We start from the raw sequence: 20,560 nt of genomic DNA, 5'->3' as shown, positions 1-20,560 counted from the left end.
TTTTGTTTAATTATATTTTTAACATTGAGCTCTTGTCCTGTCTCTTTTTCCCCTTCTTTTGTTTTTGGTAAATACTCTTCTCTTAGGCTAAGAGACAGCAGCGAAAACTGAACTTCCTGATCACACAAACTGAATTATATGCCCATTTTATGAGTCGTAAACGAGATATTGGACATGATGGGATACAGGAGGAAATCCTGCGCAAACTGGAAGACAGCTCTACCCAAAGGCAGATTGATATTGGTGGAGGAGTAGTGGTCAACATCACCCAAGAAGATTATGGTAAGTTTAATCTACAGTCTTTTACTTGCACTCTTTTGAAATTTACTGTACTCTGTGTGTTATCGTGCAAACTTAACAATTTCAAGCACGACATCCTTCTCTTCAAGAAGGACTGCTGCAAATATTTAATTTATCTGTGTGTTTGGGTGGTTATGTATACACAGCTCTAATATGGGTATGGTATTTTCAGATAGCAACTATTACAAGGCCCAAGCTCTGAAGAATGCTGAGGATGCTTACCAGATTCATCAAGCCCGGGTATGTATTTTTTGGATCCATGAAGTAGAAGAGCGAGCAGAGTAATTGGCAGAGGCCACAGTACCAGGATCTTTCATAGCAGCCAAGTCAAATAGGTTAATGCAGGGGCCAGGTTTGAATTTAATTCCATATACACATTCTATGTTAAACAAGTAGAAAACCAGAGTATAAGGATTCGGGCTATAGGAACAGACTCATTTTCTCTTCGTTTCTGGCGAGTATCATGTCTTAATGTGAATTGTAAAGCCCTTTACACTGCAGTTTCTTAATAAGTTAATGTGTTCACCGTCTTACACATTACCTTCCTCTTCCTGTTCAGACCAGATCATTTGATGAAGATGCAAAGGAGAGCCGGGCAGCTGCTTTACGGGCTGCTAACAAATCCGGGACTGGGTTTGGAGAGAGCTACAGTTTAGCAAACCCATCTATCCGAGCAGGAGAAGATATTCCACAGCCTACCATTTTCAATGGAAAACTGAAAGGTTATCAGCTGAAAGGCATGAATTGGCTGGCCAACCTATATGAGCAGGTATATTAGTACATCTTGCAAATTTTTATAACTTCTGGGATTATTATAAGTCATTAGAATAAAGTTGGCCAAAAAAAAAATCTACTGTTTTTAAAAGTAGACTGTGTATACTTGATCTTTAACATATTGGAAGAAAGAAAAGTACTAGGTAGGCCATGTACCAGTGTTCTTGATTACTTAGGACATAACAGCTTTGAATGGGGCTTTGAGTTCAGTATTCTTTATGTGGTTTATACAACTGTTTATCACTTAACTCATACATAGAAGAGACTTTTCCTGCTTTATTGCATACTGTTTCAGGCTTGGGTCAGCAGATAAACTGCAGGCAGTCTTGTCCTTGTGAGTGTGCCCTGGTCACAATGGGATCATGAAGTGCCGAGAGGCTTAGGGGCAAAATTAGACTGAGAGGTGAATGAAATACAGTTGAGATCAATTACTTCTCAGGAGCAGATGCAAGACTTAATAAAGTTTCAGAGTTACAGTGGGGCTGTTCCCCCTCAATTCAGTAGCAACTGTTCTGCCAGTTCTTTGTAATTTAAAAAGTAGTAAAGCAAAGGTGTTCATTTATGGATCTTTTGCAGGGCATCAATGGAATCCTGGCAGATGAAATGGGTCTGGGTAAAACAGTACAAAGTATTGCTCTCCTTGCACATCTGGCTGAGGTAGGTGGGTTATACCTTGTTCCTGGGTAGTATGCTTGATAGAAGATGCATACTTTTTCCATGTTGGAAATGAATTTTGGGTTATAAAGCTTAAATGTCTTAAAGGGTATTTTATACATTGTTTCCACATGGAGCCACTGAAATAATTATAAATATGTATGTATGTCAGTTTTTATTTATATAGAGTTTTTATTTATTCACAGAGTAAAATCTTCTCACTTGCACTGAATGTAAAAGCCTCAGGAGAGAACAAGTTGCACACTTGATGGTTCATTGGGTTTCACAGATCAAAGTGCTCAGATTCTGAGCTTCATGGCAATTAGCATTCATTTCCATATTCCAATGGGTTTTTTTGGGAAGCATAGTGATTCTTCTGTACCAGGGCAGACAAACAAAACAGAATTAGTGACAGGAGCTTACTTTTTAATGCAGAAATAGATACATTTATTTAAAAAAATAAAGGTCTTCCTTGCAATCCAGTCACTTGACCTAAAAAGGAGATATCAATGAAGTGATACTAGAAGCAAAATTAGCTGCACTAGTGGCCAAGTGACAATTGTGTGCATTTCTTTATGTTACTGCTACTGTTGGCCAAAATACTGCAAAGGTGTGCAGAGCTGAAGATTCTTGAGCTCATCTGTATGGAAAGAGTAACGAGATAAGCTTGTCTTCCTGTGGCGCTGCACCTTGAGGTTTTTCAAAGGTACACAGGGCTTTATTCTTCTGCCTCTCCCTTAGGAGGGGCCAGCTTGTAACTACTAATATTTTAATGGATCAACTCAGTTTTCACCAGAGAGCACTGTAATTTGTGATGTGGCAGAGCAAAGTTTTTCAATGTGACCTGAAGTTCTTATCAAAATGACGGGGGCTGTTAGTAACATGCAGGTGGCTACTCTGAGAAACAAAGGAGTTTGTTCTGGGAAGAACTTTGCTGTTAGGAGATAAGTTTTGGTTAAACATTAGATCCGCTCTGTTTGATTTTTGTATCACCCTGCTGTGCTGGGAGAGTTTCTCTATTTTGTGTACAGTTCCCTCTCATGTAGTCACTGTTATTTATTAGATTTAAAGTCATATCAAACCATCTCTTTATCACCTCCCTTCAATTATTTTTTTAATTTATGTTTTTATGTGTGTTTTCCAGAGAGAGAACATCTGGGGACCTTTTTTAATAATTTCACCTGCCTCTACTCTGAACAACTGGCACCAGGAGTTTGCCAGATTTGTACCTAAATTTAAGGTAATAAGCATGTTCAAGAAATTTCTTTCTGTTTCCTTAAGAGCAAGCCATTTTGTTCTCCTGAGTTCTGTATCACATCTGGGTGCGTACTGAATATTTTTTCATCATTCTGTTTTTTTTCTGAAGTGTTTCGTTATTTAGGGCTTAAAAATATTCTGACTTTAATCACATGGTTTTCATTTTGCACTGACTTAAAGGCACCTTCTCCATAAGGAACTGTAGCAGGTCAGCATGTGGAAGCATAATTTTTAATATGTGGGCCTGGCAGCAGAACCAAGAATTACATACCAAGTTTTATGTAACATCTTTGGGGTTAGAGTTGTGTTTTCAATCATTCATATGAATTTGAGTCAGATGAAGATTGTGTGTGAGCAAACGCTGAACAGAGGGAAGCAAAATGCAGTTATTATAGAAAAATATGAGAACTATGGACATACAGTTAATAATCAAGGAAAAGCAGAGAAGTGAAGCACAAATAGATAAGAACAAAAAGATTAAAAGAAAACAAATTGAGTTTTTCAGCTATATTGTGAATGTGAAAACAGTGAATAGAAATAGTAAATAGTAAATTAGAAAGCAAGGAACTATCAGTTACTGAAAAACAAGCTGCTTACCTGTCCCCCAGTGGCAAACATTGGAGTGTTGCAAAGGAAAATTGGAAAAGAAATGTGTACTGCTAAAACAATGCTGTAATTTCAGAATTCAGGATAGACAGAAGTGTCAGAAGCTTGCAGTTACATCTGCAAAGAGGAACAGATCATAATTTAAGTATTTGGGTTGTTAATATAATAACCTTTGATATAAAGAAGTCTTGATTGTTTTTTTTTTTTGAAACATCAGATTTTCCTATTTACAGAAAACAGTAGAAGACACTTAGTTGTGAGTAACCAGTATACCAGTAACATCAAGCCAATTGTTTGAATGTCTTGGCTACTTTTAAAAGTGTGAGGAAAAACTTTGAATGTATTACTAAAAGTGATACTTGATTTTTGATCTGGGGCAGGGCAAAAATTGAAGGACTTAGCTTTTACCAAATAGCTTGCTTTGGAGATCCTGGAGACTGTACATAGGTTGTGGTGTTATTTAGTTTGAGGTATCTATATGAGGAGAAGTTTTGCTAGAGCACAGTTCAATAGTGGATTATTCAAGTGACTTGTAATTTGGAATAAATTGGCATTACTGAGCCTTTAAAGCAACTAATGAAGAAATTCAAGCACTTGCGTTATTGAGGAGGTATTCAAAAGAAAAAAAAGCCAACACAACCTAAATATAATCCATTCATGTCTTTTCATAGCCCACATTAATAGGGGCTTTTGATTAAAAAACTTGAGAGCTGTTGGCCATTCTGTCTGCTTTCTCTCACTTCCTTTGTTAAGTTCATTGTATAGAATAGGCAAGCAGCGTATGCTTTCTCCTTCTCAGGAATGAAATACAGCAAATGTTTGAAAAATGCAGTCAGGATGCATGTGAAAAGATAGTTTTCTCTTTTTTGAATTAAACACCAAACTGTTTATATCACTGTATAGCTGTTCTCTGGCACGCTGATCTTATTGCATGCTGATGTTTACCTCAGCCATAGAACAAAATGTATTCTAAAAAGAAGTTTTCTAAACTTACTGTCACATGTTTACAACTTCAATTAATCTTTTTTTCAACCAGTTTTGTTTCTTCCTCTAATCATAGAGAAGTGTGCAGTCAGTTCTGCTTGTAGTAAATCACAGTGAATTTATGTCCGTGGCAGAATATGTAAACTAAAAGACAAATCACTTTTCAATCAGTCTGGTTGTTTTACAAACAGAACAGTAGGAAGAGTATTCAATTAAAGGCCTTTGGAACCTGTCAGTTGAAGTTGTAAGACTTTTCACCACCTCAGAAAGCAGCATTCTTCCTCCCTCCCAAACCTCCCAGTCTTAGCTGACTGTGAGTCTTTCCACCAGGCAGGAGATGGCAGTACAGTGTTACTAACCAGCCGCAGGAGTCAGTGCTGTGCAAAGGTCTGAGTAATAGGACCCATGCAGTTTTGAACTGTAGATAGTTTAACAGCTTTCTCTGGCAGTAGTGCTTTTTAAAATTCTTATATTAAATATATCCATGCCAGACATTTTAACTTCATCTCAGGTTTCTGGGGTCAGTTCTGAAATAGAAAACCAACAGGACCATGGAGATTGTTAAACAGGCAACAAGCCTCTAGTCCTCTAGCTTTAATTATAGCAGTTGAGTATAGACCTTGTTCTGCCATAAGCAAAGTATAATTTTTAATTTCTAGAAAAACCTGACTAGAAGGTTTTTGCTAAATGCTAATGGGCATTTTTAGAGTCTCGGCATAGCTTGATCGGGCCAAGTTTCTTGATGCCTTTTCTTGAAATGCTCTTTTTCAAAGTATTTTTAAATGCTTTCTGATTTTTCTCGATGGTAAAAAGATAATTTCCCTTTTTGTTGTTTTGGAGAAAGACGTATGTAATTTTGTAGACTACAGACTATAAATTCCAGAGCTGGTGTCATTTTTTGAAAATAATGTCTTTCTAATTTTTTTACTGTTTCAGGTGCTACCTTATTGGGGAAATCCTCATGATAGAAAGGTGATCAGAAAGTTCTGGAGTCAGGTAATACTAGCATGAACATGTATTTTGACTGTCTTTCTCTGTGCAGAGTAAACCAGAAACTGTTGCTACACGTCACCAAACTAAACTAATGTGTGGATGCAGAGTTTCTTAATTCCTGTAGTAGCATTTTCATTAAGATCATGAGGTGCAAGACTTCTCTTGTGGTGAAGAGCAATACCGTACAGGGCAATTCAATGTGGTGTGGGGTTCAGATGAAGAACTAGAGCTCTGTAAATAAAGCAGGAAGTTTTAGTGTCAAGGACTGTTTATTCTGTTTGAGTAACGTAGCTCAGGATGCCCTAGTGCAGGATCCCTGCAGTTCTGCCAAGACTGTTCCTTATTTAACAATAAAGAGTTTTGTAGGGTTCGGTACCCAGGTCTTGTCTTGCATGTTAAGTACTGTCTGAAATTGTTCAATTGCTGAAGTCCAGGTCCATTAGTTGAGTAACTGTGATATAATTAATTTTACGAGTCAGCTGGGGAAAATGCAGTAGTAATGAGAAGATTGGAAAACAGAAGTCTGAAATTACAGTGAACTCCTGACAATGTATACATTATGTGGACATTTGTTTCTCCTTTTTCGGTTGTAGAAGACATTGTATACTCAGGATGCTCCTTTCCATGTGGTAATTACCAGTTACCAGCTGGTAGTGCAGGATGTGAAGTATTTCCAGCGAGTGAAGTGGCAGTATATGGTGCTGGATGAAGCACAAGCGCTCAAGAGTAGCTCCAGGTAATAAACTAACTGGAAACATAATATTTTCTGTGGATCAGCCTCTTGGAGGAGTATCAAGAAAGCATCAAGAGAACATAAATTGATAGAAGTTAAAATTGACACACATAAGACCCCTTAAGTATCTAACCTGGTTAAATATCTATATAACTCTCTGACATTGGATAGGTCCATTGGGTTTTTGCATTTAGATTTTCCAAATATGTAAAATGTAATTAAAAGGTAGCTTTGGAGCAGAGCCTTGTATGAAGCACAGGACAGTTAAAGAAAACAGGGTGAAATGCTGTTCACTTTCCCTCCTGACTGCCCACAGAATTCTGCCTGGTGAGTAGTCTTTAGCTTATATTGCTTATATTGGCTCCATTAAATGCATTATTTTGATTCCTTATTCAGTGGCACTTCCAGGCATGAATGAAGGTCAGAACCCCATGAGTGCTGTTGGCTGCAGTAAAGCCCAATCTGTGTTATGAGATTCCATGCCAGAAAATTTTGTTTGTTTTCAAGTAGTGGATTTGTCCATCTTTATTTCTGTAATTGCTTTCCCATAACCTTTGTCCAAGTTGCCACTGTACACAGTAAGTTGAGGACTGCTTTAGACGCAGGCTGATTCTGACCAAAGTTTGTCTTTTCAGCATTCTAGGGAAACCACCCCTCAGAGAGGATTTTAATGTATAGCACAGCACTCCTGCCACAGTAGCCTATACGCTTCCTCTTGTAAAGTGTGAAAAGTACATGACATTCTGATTCAAAGTACCTGTATTTTTTTGAAAGTTATTGATTCTGATCATGAGACTTAATTAGTAAGCATTTGTTTTAAAAATGAGTAAAAAAGATACTTAGAAAAAGAAAATAAATTACACTCTTTAATTTTTAATTTGGAAAAAGGCTATTTTTTCCTGTAATTGTCTTTTGAAAGACTGGAGAGCAGCTGTAATAGTTTTGTGCAGTGACTTCCAAATCATTTGGGAAACTCACTGGAAACAGTTTGCATTAAAATACCTTATGTTTGATATCATTCTACAGTTTTCTCTAGAAATTATTTTTCTTGCTTTTATTCATCAGTGTTCGTTGGAAGATCCTACTACAGTTCCAGTGTCGAAACAGATTGTTGTTGACTGGTACCCCAATCCAGAACACAATGGCTGAGGTATTTGGGAGCTCAAAAGAGTGGATTTTTCTTTTTAACAATAATACATACCAGATATATGTAAACAGTTGGGAAATCTGTTGTATTTGTGTGGTTGTGGGATCATGCTTGTAGCAAACCACTGGCAGACAAACATGGGATCAGCCCTGGGAGGGAAAAATATGGAAACCTGCCACACATTTAAATAACACTAAAGATATTTGAAGTAATACTTAGATTACAGGATGAAATATAATTCTAGTGACTTTTCCTTTTATTGGCTGAAGTAATTAGACTGTGTTTGTCACTGCTTTCTAATGTGGTTCTGATAAGTTGATATCTTTGACATTGTGGGGAGAGGCAGGAAGAGAATGCAGCTGGGGTTTTGCTTAATTTTGCCATGTCTCATGATCTAGTGAAGGGATTTTGCTTATAAAGAGCTGCAAGATTTTGAGATCCCCAATTACCTCGTCCATTTGCTAATCTGGTGTTTTCTCCTCTCCTTTTAGCTGTGGGCCCTGCTGCATTTTATCATGCCAACACTGTTTGATTCCCATGAAGAGTTCAATGAGTGGTTTTCTAAGGACATAGAGAGTCATGCAGAGAACAAATCTGCTATTGATGAGAGTGAGTGCAGTGTGTAACTGCTATAATTTTTATATTAAGCATCTGTTGCCTTTTTTAACTAATAATGGCTAAATTTTCTATAAGATGTGGCATCTAAAGCAGAGGATGCATAATGAGCTTGGAACATTACTGGATTGCTATTGATAGTTTATGTTGAAGTTTCTGTTTCTGACTGTAGTATAGCATGTGTAATGAATAGAAAAACAGCATGGTACAGCACTCATTTAAAAAAGAAAAATCAACAGAGAAATATCAACTCTATGCTGTAAGAACTCACATGGGGGGGAATGACTGAGCAGTTAGTGACTTAATTTGTCATAAAATACCATATAATTTTCCTTTTTGATTAATTAATTGTTCTTTCTTTCCCCTTCCCTTAATTCAGACCAGTTATCCCGCTTGCACATGATCCTGAAGCCTTTCATGTTGAGAAGAATCAAGAAGGATGTGGAAAATGAACTGTCAGATAAGGTGAGAAAAAGTGTTTCTCTGGAATGGGTATTACAGCTCTATTGTCATAGCTCTGTTCTCTGATCTGGTTTTTGCAAACTTGTTTGTCAGTCTGCATACCTGAAATATGACTGTAGACTTCTCTTCGACCTTCACCTTCTTGCACCACATCCCAGCTATGTCATTAGATGTGAATATGACTGAAGAACTTCTAATTAACAAACATTTTTCTTGGGAAAGCATTTTATTACCAGTTAAAAATGAAATATCTTCAGTCCTGGTTAAGTTGACAGAAGTATCCCTAATGGCAGTGAAGGCAATTGATTTATCAATTACTGGGTGATAAACATTTCCAGTTGCCTTTGTGAAGGATTTGACATGGATTTAGGAATTTTTTTTTTTTTTGCTTGCCTGTACAGAGAAATACATAGTGGCAGCATCATGCTCTTTTCTCTTGCCAGTCTCTTAATTTCACATGGATGTTAGCAGTAATAGATGATCTTGTGGTCAGCAGTCCCCAGGTTGAGACACTGGCCGAGAGACATCTGGTTTGTTCTGATGTGCTTATTAATTTCAGTGGACTTCCTACAGACGCTGTTGTTGTGCGATGCAGCCATCGCTGCCGTGGGTCCTAAGCCTCCTTAGCACGGCTCTAAGTGGGGAGCTGTAGCATGGTAGAATTGAAGTCAGATTTTAAACTGATCAGCTGCAGGTGTGATGTCAGCTTCTTAAGAATCCATCTGTTTGCTCAGTTGTGTTCATGTACTTTTAAAGGTCTGTCTCCTACATCATTACACAAGCCTTCCAAAACACATCTGTCAGTTATGTCCTTTACAGGTTAGATCCTGAAATGCAGATCTGAATGTAACTGCCTATAAATGTATTTTTTGAGAAAGTTATGTTTTCCTCAAAATGTGTTTCAGCTTTCTGTACACTGATGTTATCATCCTTCTTTTTAGAGAGAGTAATGGCTAAGTCTTCATTATCATTTTGCAGATTGAAATTCTTATGTACTGCCAGCAGACAAGTCGACAGAAGCTCTTGTACCAAGCTCTGAAAAACAAAATCTCTATTGATGACCTCTTGCAGTCATCAATGGGCACTACTCAGCAAGCACAGACCACCACAAGTAGTCTCATGAATCTAGTCATGCAGTTTAGGAAGGTAAGGCTATTTTAAATAATAATTTTTGAAAAGTATGATCACTGACTAGCACAACACTAAGATACAACTTCTAGAAAACACCATATTGAAAAAAATCTGGCATAGGCAAGGAAGTTTGCATGCAATTCAGTTGTGTTTCAGATGCAGTGTAGCATTGATGGTGGGTGAAGAAGAGCTTTAGCCCTATGATGCATGCATCTGCTAACTGGTTTGGTTACAAAGGTTGGTTTGGTTGAAGGAAGCCATTCACTTGGGAAGAAGATGCAATGGCAGTTATATGAATAGCAAAAGGTATGATGCCATATTCAAATTGGAGCAGATCGCTAAAATAACCATGCAATATTAAGCAATACTCAAGTTTCAGTGATCATTGGTCATGGTTAATTTGGGATATAGATGCTGCATTGGACTAACTTAATTCCTCCCAGCTTTTGACACGCTCTCTGTCTTACAGGTGTGCAATCACCCAGAGCTGTTTGAGCGACAAGAAACTTGGTCTCCATTTCACATCTCCCTAAAGCCATACCAGATTTCCAAGTTCCTCTACCGTCATGGACAGATCAGGGTCTTTAACCACTCACGGGACAGGCAAGCCTATTCCACTTCCTATCCAGTTTAGCATATTTAGTATTATTACTTACACTTATTTTTATAAATACTAATTAGCTCCCTTACCTGGTGTACTTAAATGATGTTGGCTGAGCAGTCCGTTTCCTTTAGTTAAACATCTGATATAGGTGCTCTTTCTTGGTGAAATCCTAATCACAGAATATCCCTTTGATTGAGTAAGAAAGCCAGGAAAAGGAGTTTAGAGTTGTTGCTGATGATGTGTAGTAGAATTAAGCTTTAAAAGATCCTTAAAGCAACAAAAAAGCCCCACCTGATTTCCCTTCAGTGAGTTTTCTCATGCAAGGAAGCTGTCAATATCTGTCTATTGCAACATGGTATAATGTGAGCTGCTAGTGGCTTGACAGCTTTTAATGCTCATTTTGGATGAGGAGAATCTGCCCAAGTGCAGTTTGCTATTTTCTCCAACCATGCCAGTTCTTGATTAATTTTGTCTGCATTCAGTTACAAGAAGTGCTGAGGGACACGTATGAAGACAAGGTCAGCTTTTCTAGAACATACACTGCAGTTCCAACACAGCAGTGGTGTGTCTCAATGTCAAATTAACAGCGGTGCATGTAGACTGATGGCACTTTGCTTCTACTGCTGTCCAATTCCAGATATTCAGAGCACTACAACACTTACAATGAAGAAGTGAATAGCTACTCTGTATCTTTTGCTTTGTGTGATTGAACATGTTATGTGTTTATGCCTTCTTATTGATGTTGTTTGATTTTATTTCTTTAATTTTCAGGTGGTTACGGGTTTTACTTTCGCCATTTGCACCAGACCACATCCAGCAGTCTCTTTTCCACAGGAAGGGTAAGTTTTCAAGTCTTGGGAAGCAAGTTGGACTTTAATATGCCATCTTCTTCAGGGGGAAGGACTGAGAGGCTAGATTAATTAGTTCTCTGAGATAATATGATGAGAACTTACTAGAATTTTGTTAGTGTTTGTACATACATTTCGTTTGCTCAGAAAGGAAATGATGGAAAGTAGCTGGAAGAATCTGTGGATAACTTGTCATTTAGTTACTGCTTAATCCTAGTGTGGTATCTTACTTCAGTCTGTCTTAACTTGCTTCAAATTCTAAGAAATCTTGGATTCATTTCAGTACATTTTGTGTTGTATCTTAAACTGCCAACTTACTTTCAGCTAGAAACTAGACGAGATGCAAGTGACCCAGAATCTATCAATGAGCAGAAACCCCAGAAAAGCTGCTGATATTGGCAGATACAATTTATTATAGATGATTGAATATTTTTCCTACAAGAGCTAATTAGATCATTCAGCTACTGAGATGGGAAAATCTTCAGAAGTATAAAGCAAGAGAGATACTGGCTGCATTACTATGCTGAAATCTGTTAGCATGGACCTCTTCAGCTGGTACTGGGGCTATGCAGTGCACATGGGTGGGCCTGCAAGGCTTTTCCCTACCAATACCTGCAGCTCCTTCTAACCCATTTGACTTCCTGGGTGAGAGGGAGGATGTGAGACAGGCATCCTGAGGTATGCATGTTCTGGTCAGCTGTCTGGAAGATATTTGTTCAAATTTGCAAATATGCACTCTGCCTGTTGATTCTTAAAATGTGAAACAAATGTCCACTCCACTTGGGCCTAGAATATATTTCTCTTTTTTGATAAGAGCCCTTCTCTTGCCCACGCTAGAAAATGAACTGGAGTATGGAGTCTGGCAACAGAGATTCAGATTTAATTTTCAGTATTTCTAAAACATCTAGGTGTAATTAGGATCTCCTGTTTGCTCACCTAGATTTGTCATGTGCCATAGAATGTGTATCCTCAATTGATGAAGTAAATTTAATTTTCAGCTATGAGGGTCTGTGAAATGTGCTGGCCTAACTTCAGTATTTCTGTGACCTAGGCATCAATGAAGAAAGCTGTTTTTCTTTCCTCCGGTTTATTGATGTCTCTCCAGCAGAAATGGCAAACCTTATGAATCAGGGACATTTAGCCAGGTGAGGACAACTGTTTTTTTCTCTTTTAGTAATTACAGGAAAAGTACAGATGATGTCAGTCATTCCTCTCTAAACCTGTGTTTTCTGTGCCTCCTAATATTATCATTTCTCTATCATTATCTAATACTGGAACAGCTTCTAGAGTGTCCTCCAGATATAGGGCATCATTATGCAATGTAGTTTTATGCCCAGTCACAAGAAACCATGTGTTACCAAGATTGGGCATGGTAAATACACAGGATAGTTAAAGGGCAAAAGGAGAGTTTGCTTAGGGTCATGCTGCAGGTTGCTGGTGTTATCAAGCACAAAATCCAGACTTTGGAAGGCCAGTTCAGTGCAGTTCTTACCAGTTGCACTTGAGTGTCTGTTTTAAACACACGTGGAATAGCTTGTGCTGTGGTAGTTGTTCTTCAGCCCTGAGCCATACTTTCCACGTCTTGTTTTTAATATGGAATGTAATTCTGTGGCATAGGCTTTGAACTGTGGATTTATAGTATCAAATGTATTATCTTGAAAGGAGAGGTGATCTTTTAAGTTATAGTGTAGTCTGAAAGGACTCTGAGTCAAGTTAATAGGGACTGTAAGAAATTTTAGACTAGATGTAAGTCTCTATTATTAAATCAAAATGTTCCACTTTAGGCTTTTTAAGTGCAATACTATTTTTTCGTTCTGTTATTTTGTATGACTGTTTCTTGACTGCACTTCAGTAACACAATTCAGATTTCTCTTGATGTCTCTCAGTGGTATTTATGATAAATTCTGCATTCATTACACATGTTGTTATGAAATTATTTTCTTTAAGGCAGGACGCTATGAGCCTGATACTCTGAAAAAACCCCATTTCTTTCAAATACAGTCAAATATATATTGTACATATATTCAAGCCTTTCTTTCACAAAGCAGTGAATAAATGCATCTCCTGTGTTTTTTTTCAGATGGTTAGCTCTTTTCCTGTCTCTGAAAGCATCCTACAGGCTCCATCACATGCGCTCCTGGATGGAGACTGAAGAGGACAAAGAGCAGGGGTCATGTTTTCTGAGGAACAGGGATTTCTTGCTTGATGTAAATTTCCCACTGTCTTTCCCTAACTTGCACAGCTGCACTTTGCTGCAGGTAAGCAAAATTTCTGTAATCTGGAGACAGTAGCAAATCCTTATGAGTGAGAAATGGTGAAAACCATTCTGTCCTTATAAAACAGGGAAAACAAACTTCATAATGGGATGATGATACTGTCTGCTTTTTTAGATACAGTTAAGAGAATTTAGAGTGCTGAACAGAAAAATAGTTTAACCCCTATCTCCTTCACATGTGGGATTACATTTCAAAACTTGCTATAATGAATAAATCATTTGACTTAGAAGACTTCAAAATATTATTGGAGCACCAAAAGTAGATACAGGAGCAACAGAACTAGGCTCATGATATTTGTCAGGGATAGAGTCTGTATGTAAGCTTAGGAGTTTCATAATGTCTTTTACACGCAAAATGCTCATTTTCTGGCTGAAACGACTCTTTTCTTGTCCAGTTCAATACGTTGTTGCTGCAGTTGGGAAAAACAGAGACCAGCCTGACAGTGTTTTATATTTGATGAACAAGCATCTTCAGTGCTGTATTTCTACTCTGAAATTTGCTTCTGCTACTGTCTGGTAGATCCAGATGTATTCAAATTACTGTGTATTGCAAGATCATTTTTGTTAATCTTTGGCCTAGGATATGTGTGAAGATTTTGCCGTTTTATGACTAAATTGCAGTTGATTTCCTGAGCTAGATTAAGGCTCCATTGATTCAGTTCACTGGGAAATAAGTTCCCAGAAGTGCTAGCATGGAGTCAGGAAAACATCTAGGGCAGTTAGCAGATATGCAGAAAAAAAAAATCTTTTCTGAAACAGTGAGATAGTGCCAGATTTCTCAAGGGAATATTGCTTCTGCTCATGAGTCTGGAAGGGGAAAGGAGATAGCCAGAATTCAATTGAATATTGTGTAGAGGAAGTTGAAATTGAAGACGCATAAGCAGTAGGAAACCAACCTTGGACTTGGTGTCATGTTTTGCAGCGTTAACAGCAAAGCCAACAAAATGAGTCCTCCTAGTTATCAAACAAAGAGCCAGCCAAGTGAATGTGTGCCTGTTAACTCTGGCTGTGCTGGTATTTCAGTAGTCCGTGTTTCCATGTCTAGCTTGATAACATCTCTATGCTATATGAATTTGCTTTCAGTTAGTTTTTTTAAGATAACAGTCAGCTCTTTCTGTAGTGATTACAGTGCTTCTCTCTGAGACTGTAGTGTAGCTCTGTCCTCTTCATGCAAAGAAGAATTGAGGAGAATTTGTGTGTTGTTGTAAGTGTAGCAATAAAGAAGAGGATATCAGAAGTTGTGTGCACTTAGAGAAGGTAGCATTCATTTTAACATATGTAGAAAGATGATCTGAGTCCTTACATAGCCCTTGGTTTGGTGTGTATTAATATCAAAAAGAAAATCATTAGATTTTCTGAAGGACAGAAGGTGGATTAAGATTATAGATTTTAAATGTAAGATGGGGAATATGCATGTGTAGGTTTTAGTATTAACTATTAAATTAATAGAATGGGCTACAGACCCACCTATACAACAGTCTAGGAAGATTTTAACATTACTTTGGTTTCTCCAGATAATTTCTGTTCTTTGAGGATGTCAGTACTTGTGTCCGAGGGGTTCCCAGGGCTGTTGACTGTGTGTAACTAATGACTGTTGCAACTAATAAGTTCAATATAGAAAAAAGCCAACTGAGGAGCGGAGTTCATCAGTGTGTACAATACAGTGCATTTGTATTGCAACTCCAGTGAATCTAAAGGAAGAATAGCCCTGCAGTAATGATAGATACTTTTAAGTTGTTTTCTAGCCTTCCTGTTAGATAAATTACTACCCGAAGTCACTTTAAAATAAGCTATATTTACAGAATTTTGTTTGCAGAGCTTATGTTTAGAACACCTTAAACAAAAAAAAAAAAAAAAAAAAAAAAAGGGCGGTTGGAGAGTGCAAAACCTAAAGGAGAGTTGAAAATCAAGCTGCCCTTTACATGCCTTTCATTTAGCACTGCACATTATTGTGAGTGAAATTAACTTTTTCCTTAGCCCAAACTGGAGAAGCTTTCAATATAACAGTTCCCAAGGCTTCCTCTTGGGCTTCATAACATAGTCACGTGTAAGGAATGAGAAGGGTGAGAAAAGAGGAAAAAGGAAATGTAAAAATCTCGAAAGGCTTTTTTTAACTGCTCAGATCAGCATTTCCGATGTAAGAGACAAAGTATGAAAATAAGTCAGTAGAAAAAGACACATTTATTTTTAATGGATATTTCTGAAATTGAAGTAGCATCTGTCTAAAAATATGTTTAATCATGTAAATACAGACATTGCTTGCAGAGTGTGAGGTCTCTTCATTGCCCCTGCTCAACACCTCCACATGATATGCATTCATTTGTATGCATTGAATTAAATGAATATAAAATCTGCTCTATTTACATGAACCCTTCCCTCCTTTCCTTTTGTAATTTTATTTCTATTAAAAATTTAGGAGTGTTAATGGGCTTAAGATGTTGGTAGCAATCACCCATATTTATGTGCAGCTCTATTTGCAGTATAGGAGACCCTCTTTCAACTTATTTTGGAGTGCATAGTTGTACATTCATGGCTTCTAACAATCTTCCTCTCTGGTTTTTGGCTTTGTTGTACTAAAGTATGTGAGCCATTTCAGAGCTGTGGCTATGTTCAGTCCTGTAACTTTACCCAGTCTTTTCCATGTATGTGGTTGATGGGAAGCTGATGTGTTTCCACTGTCTCTGTTACATCTAGTGCTCCATTCATGAATACTTACCAGCTGCATATGTCAGAATTCAGAGTGATATTTCTTACGTGACCTGCTCATAGTTTGTACATGGGAATCTAGCACTCAAAGCAGATTAGTGCCCAGGTACAAATATTTTTCTCTTCTTTTGGGTACCTTCTTGAAGATTTATTTGTTTCTTCCTAGGTACTTCAATTGCCTTAAAATCATCTTAAATTGGTCTTTGATATTGTTTTCCATAAGAGAATTAAGTAACAAACTTGCATAGGTCTGGAATTACAGTTTGTTAACTTCCTCTCTATCCATTTCACATATTCTGACTTTCGAGGAAATAATTACCAAACCCCGCTATTGACCGGGGCCACAATCAGTATGTCAATGCTTGCTGTCGTAAGACTTACTGGAAAGTTTTTGTGACTGCCTGCAATGGTGATTCTTCTTCATAAAATCAGCTGTACTCCCAGTGTGGGGTCCAGGGCTGGAGAAGAGAGAGGCTTTGAGCTAAAGCAGTTGTTCACTCTTCCCCCTCTGACTTTTGCCGTCCTTTCTTTACTCTCAGCTGTGGAACCCTGGGTCTGCTGATGCAGGCATACCCCACATCCTTGTATGAGCCAACTGCAGAAAAACTTGTATTTTCATGGCTGTTGAATTTTTTTGTTTGATGTGTAGCCCAAGAGGCTTCTGGAGAGGAGACAAAATTAGCACAGGAAGTGGCACAAATGTATAATGGCAAAGGACTTGTTGCCCTTTTTAGCAGCAGTGTTGGTGCTCTGTTGTCACTGTCTCTGTTCTCAGATGAGTAAGCCAGCATTCATATCCATTGTCCACAGGCATGTGTTCCCAGCCCTGTGAGTCCTACACTATTTTTTCAGCACATGGCCAATTTTACCAGGTGGTGAAGCATGTCACAAAACTCTCTTGGAGCTGAGGGGCAAGGGTTTGTTTTCATCTTGATCAGCATCTTAATGAATACAGACAGCTAGGCCAACAAGGATGGGCTCTGTGAGGACTGGAGAAAACATGTGAAGCAGTTGTTGCTTAAGCCAGCATTACTGATTAAGAATTGTCAGCTGAGTAAGAACCTGTTTTTGGGATCACTTCACATTATCCAGTGTGGGCCAAGCTTTGACCTGTACTTTTTAGCTCTGCTGAGTGTCGTTGAAAGACTGTTGTCAGCTTTCAGCTCTCGGCTTTCATATATAGAGGAAAAAATGTTCGGTCAGAGTACGAACTTTATTTTTGCCAACTCCAGCCCATGAGTCTTGCTGACAGCAGGCAAAAGACATGCTTAAGGGGCTAGGGTTGAGTGCAGGTAATGCTGGCATGTGTGTACAGTCAGACTGTTTTCCTCTCTTGTCAGCAGGTTCCTAATGATACATGCTTGCCATCTGCATCTTGCCCAGTGAATGGAAAAGGGCCCAGAATGCATGATCCATAATAGACTCCTGCTGTGGGTGTTTTCTAGCATTTTCTGACCTACATAGAAATGCATATATCCAGTGAATGACATGCTATACAGGGTGTCTGCTTCTATCATGTATCTGGATGTTCATGACTTCAAATGCTGGGATTTCATAAAATTGGGAGGCTCTGTAAAGGAAAAGTAGCATGCCATTAATTTTGGTGCATTAGGAACTGGAGCAGAAAAATACCAAAACTTGAGATCCTGTTTACCTTTTACTTAATTGAACTTAAGTGCTGGAATTGCCAGGAAGGCACATCCTGTGGTCCTATGGCAGTGAGAGGTGTACCTCTTACTGCTTCTAAAATTATTGCTAGTTTCCTATTGTGTGCAGAATAATGCTCTGCATCCAATAGGAAACAAATATAATATAGAACTATTGATCTTTATGAATGTAGAAGAGTCAATAAAAGCTAAGTGGCAGAAATGGCTTAGTCTATAAGCATTTATTTCATTGTTTGATGCAGATATTTACAAGAAAAAAGGAACTATAACTGATGCAAATAGAGAAAATTTCATTTTTTGTTATTTTTCTGTGTAGAGCTGACCATCTTCAAAGAGCTTTCCTTACTTTAAACTGTGCTGTCATCTGAGTATCCCCACTTCTGAGTCAGCATATTTTTCTGTATCAAAAGGACATTTTGGCAAATTCCAGGTTTTAAACATGTGTATAACCCTGCTAGCGCTTCTAAAATCTTCAGGATAAAATTTAGAGCCCTTTTGCAGAGAAGAGAAGGAAAAGGTTGGAAAAGATGCAAGTCTAAAGATACCAATCTAGCCTTATTTCAATTCTTAATTTTTTTTCTCTCTGCAAAATTTAACTCAGAATAGATAAATGAGCAGCTAGAAAACACCCTGAGCGTCAGACCTACTAGAATATTCTTGTACTGCCTTCATTAGAAAAGCTAAGGTCAAAAGGTTCAAGGCAGAAAAACTTGTTTCTGGCTCCAACTGAGCATCAAGACAAGCGTTGATATGATCTGTTCTGATTGCAACATTTCTGGACTTGAATGTTCCGATAATTACAGAAAGATTCTTCACATATTCTCTGCAGAAGATGTATTCTCTGTAGGGTTTTCCTTATTCAAAGAGAAATACACACAGAATGTGCTTTGTCTGTCCTCCTCATGGTTGGATAAAAGATTTGAGAGGAGTGTTTCTTCATAGACATTAATTTTTTAATTTAATTTTGTTTTCAGAACCTTGTGTTCAGCAGCCACTGTAAAGCAGTTACTGGCTATTCAGACCATGTCATATATAGAAGGAGATCAGCTACCTCATGTGTACGATGCTGCCAGGTGACTGAGCTGCCGTCCTTCCTGAGCATAGCCAGTCCACGGGTAAGTCCAAGTTAAGTTGTAAATTATGTATTTTCTATTGTGTTTTAAACCTTAGTAGGATTGTGTCTTTGGAACACAATGATATATGACTTTCTTTTGGTTGGGTAAAACTGTTGTGAGGATATCCTTTTGCTATGGTATTCAATAGTGGTTTTTCATAGGGGAAGTGACTGTAATGTGTACTGAGGGGAAAAGGAAAGTTGTAAGATGCACCCAACAGATTGAGATCGAAGATTTCACTTTCTGTCCTAATACCTAAAGCAATTATAGAAGAGATATTAAAGTAAATTATTAATTGATAACCCAAGGGGGAGATTTAGGTGTCATCACCACAGAATGAGGCGGTTGTTTGGTCGACTCAGATGACAAAAGAGAGCTGGGAAGCGATGCTTTTTTGCAAAAGGTGTTTGTTTTCTCTCTTACACTCCAGAGAGGAATCACCAAATTGCTGTATGTAAGGATTATTCAAGTTGGCATTTCTAGGTCCTTTGGATGTTTAGTGCTACTGCATGGGGTTCTCAGTCATCTATTAAATGAATTTTGAAACTAATTCAGTTGAAGTTTCCTGGCTGACACAAGAGACCTTCATTAGGTCTCTGGCTATTGCATTCGATGTTGCTGGATCTTGACAAAACTGGACAAAAATGCAATTTTATTACCAGACCATTCACATGATATATTCTTTAGTCACTGTTGAAGTTATTGCTGTAGGCCTCATAAAATGATGTGCAATTATACTTTTGCATTTCGAGAAGGGTGGATGGCAAGCTCATTACCTATCTGCTACTGCTCAAGCTGAATTTACCTGTGTCAGCAGCTCAAGGGCTGGAAATCCAGCTGAATTGCTCAAAGTCATGTGTCACCTCCCTGTTAAAATGTACTGCCTCGCTGGAGAGCAAGAGGTTATTCTTAGAGTATATTGTGAAAACCACTTCGCCTTCAGATTCCTTTGATTTATTCCTCTTTGTACCCAAATTTGCATCATGGATGAAGAGTATGTTGAGTTGCTCCCCTGCAGCAGAAAGGGTGCAGAGGGACTTAGAAGGCTACAAATGAAGGGAAAGGCAAAAAGAAATCGTATCTGACATTTATTCTAGTGAAAAAAAGTTATTTGTTTTAGCTTGGCTGGTGAATAAAAATGATTAAGTGTAGACATGGCTTTTTGTTTCTAGGAGCACAAAAATTTAATTTTATGCTTGTTAAAAACTTTTAGCAGGAATGTAGAAGACCTGAAAGAGCACATATGTTCCCAGAAGCTATAGCCTTCTCTTGTTGTTTGACCTGTGATGAATTTGGGAAGTTAATGGAGGAAATTATAGGAATAGGAGTGTATGTTTTTGTAGCAGCTGGGGGAGGGAGTAAGTCTTCTTTCTATGCAGGCAGTTTTCGTGAGTGCAGACAGGTCTCAATCAAAAAAATGTAACTTGGAGGATGGATCTTGCATTGTCATTAAGAAGCTAATTAAATAAATTTTGAATAATACTGTTTGGTTTAATTTCAGTAGATTTCTTACAGACTGGGATATTGTGTGAAGCCATTTTGGTCATCTTACACTGTCTGGGAGGTTAACTTAGCATGAAGATAAATGCAGGAAGCATTTTACAATTGCCTTTGCTAAGCTAACTTGTTTAATTTAGGATGGAAATGCATTCATACATCCCTATCACTGTATTTTTGATGTATTTCTGA

General features: G+C 38.0%; 1 protein-coding gene across 3 annotated transcripts in view; it reads left to right on the top strand.

Annotated features, from left to right (window-relative positions):
• INO80 (INO80 complex ATPase subunit) overlaps positions 1-20,560 on the top strand; it is a 63,766-nt gene that overhangs the window by 18,598 nt on the left and 24,608 nt on the right. For all 3 annotated transcript variants that reach the window (XM_050974990.1, XM_030240207.2, XM_050974989.1), the window contains 16 exons: positions 87-282; positions 473-540; positions 860-1,069; positions 1,651-1,731; positions 2,873-2,968; positions 5,512-5,571; positions 6,162-6,304; positions 7,367-7,451; positions 7,940-8,057; positions 8,443-8,528; positions 9,504-9,671; positions 10,126-10,259; positions 11,032-11,099; positions 12,160-12,253; positions 13,189-13,366; positions 18,731-18,871. In XM_050974990.1, coding sequence (XP_050830947.1) covers positions 87-282; positions 473-540; positions 860-1,069; positions 1,651-1,731; positions 2,873-2,968; positions 5,512-5,571; positions 6,162-6,304; positions 7,367-7,451; positions 7,940-8,057; positions 8,443-8,528; positions 9,504-9,671; positions 10,126-10,259; positions 11,032-11,099; positions 12,160-12,253; positions 13,189-13,366; positions 18,731-18,871 — 1,926 coding nt within the window. The remainder of the gene's footprint in view (positions 1-86; positions 283-472; positions 541-859; positions 1,070-1,650; positions 1,732-2,872; positions 2,969-5,511; positions 5,572-6,161; positions 6,305-7,366; positions 7,452-7,939; positions 8,058-8,442; positions 8,529-9,503; positions 9,672-10,125; positions 10,260-11,031; positions 11,100-12,159; positions 12,254-13,188; positions 13,367-18,730; positions 18,872-20,560) is intronic.

The sequence above is a fragment of the Serinus canaria genome, chromosome 5 (genome assembly GCF_022539315.1).
Source record: "Serinus canaria isolate serCan28SL12 chromosome 5, serCan2020, whole genome shotgun sequence".
Classification (NCBI taxonomy): Eukaryota; Metazoa; Chordata; class Aves; order Passeriformes; family Fringillidae; genus Serinus; species Serinus canaria.
Note: the sequence above shows the minus strand (reverse complement) of the source record. Positions and strands in the feature narration are given on the sequence as shown.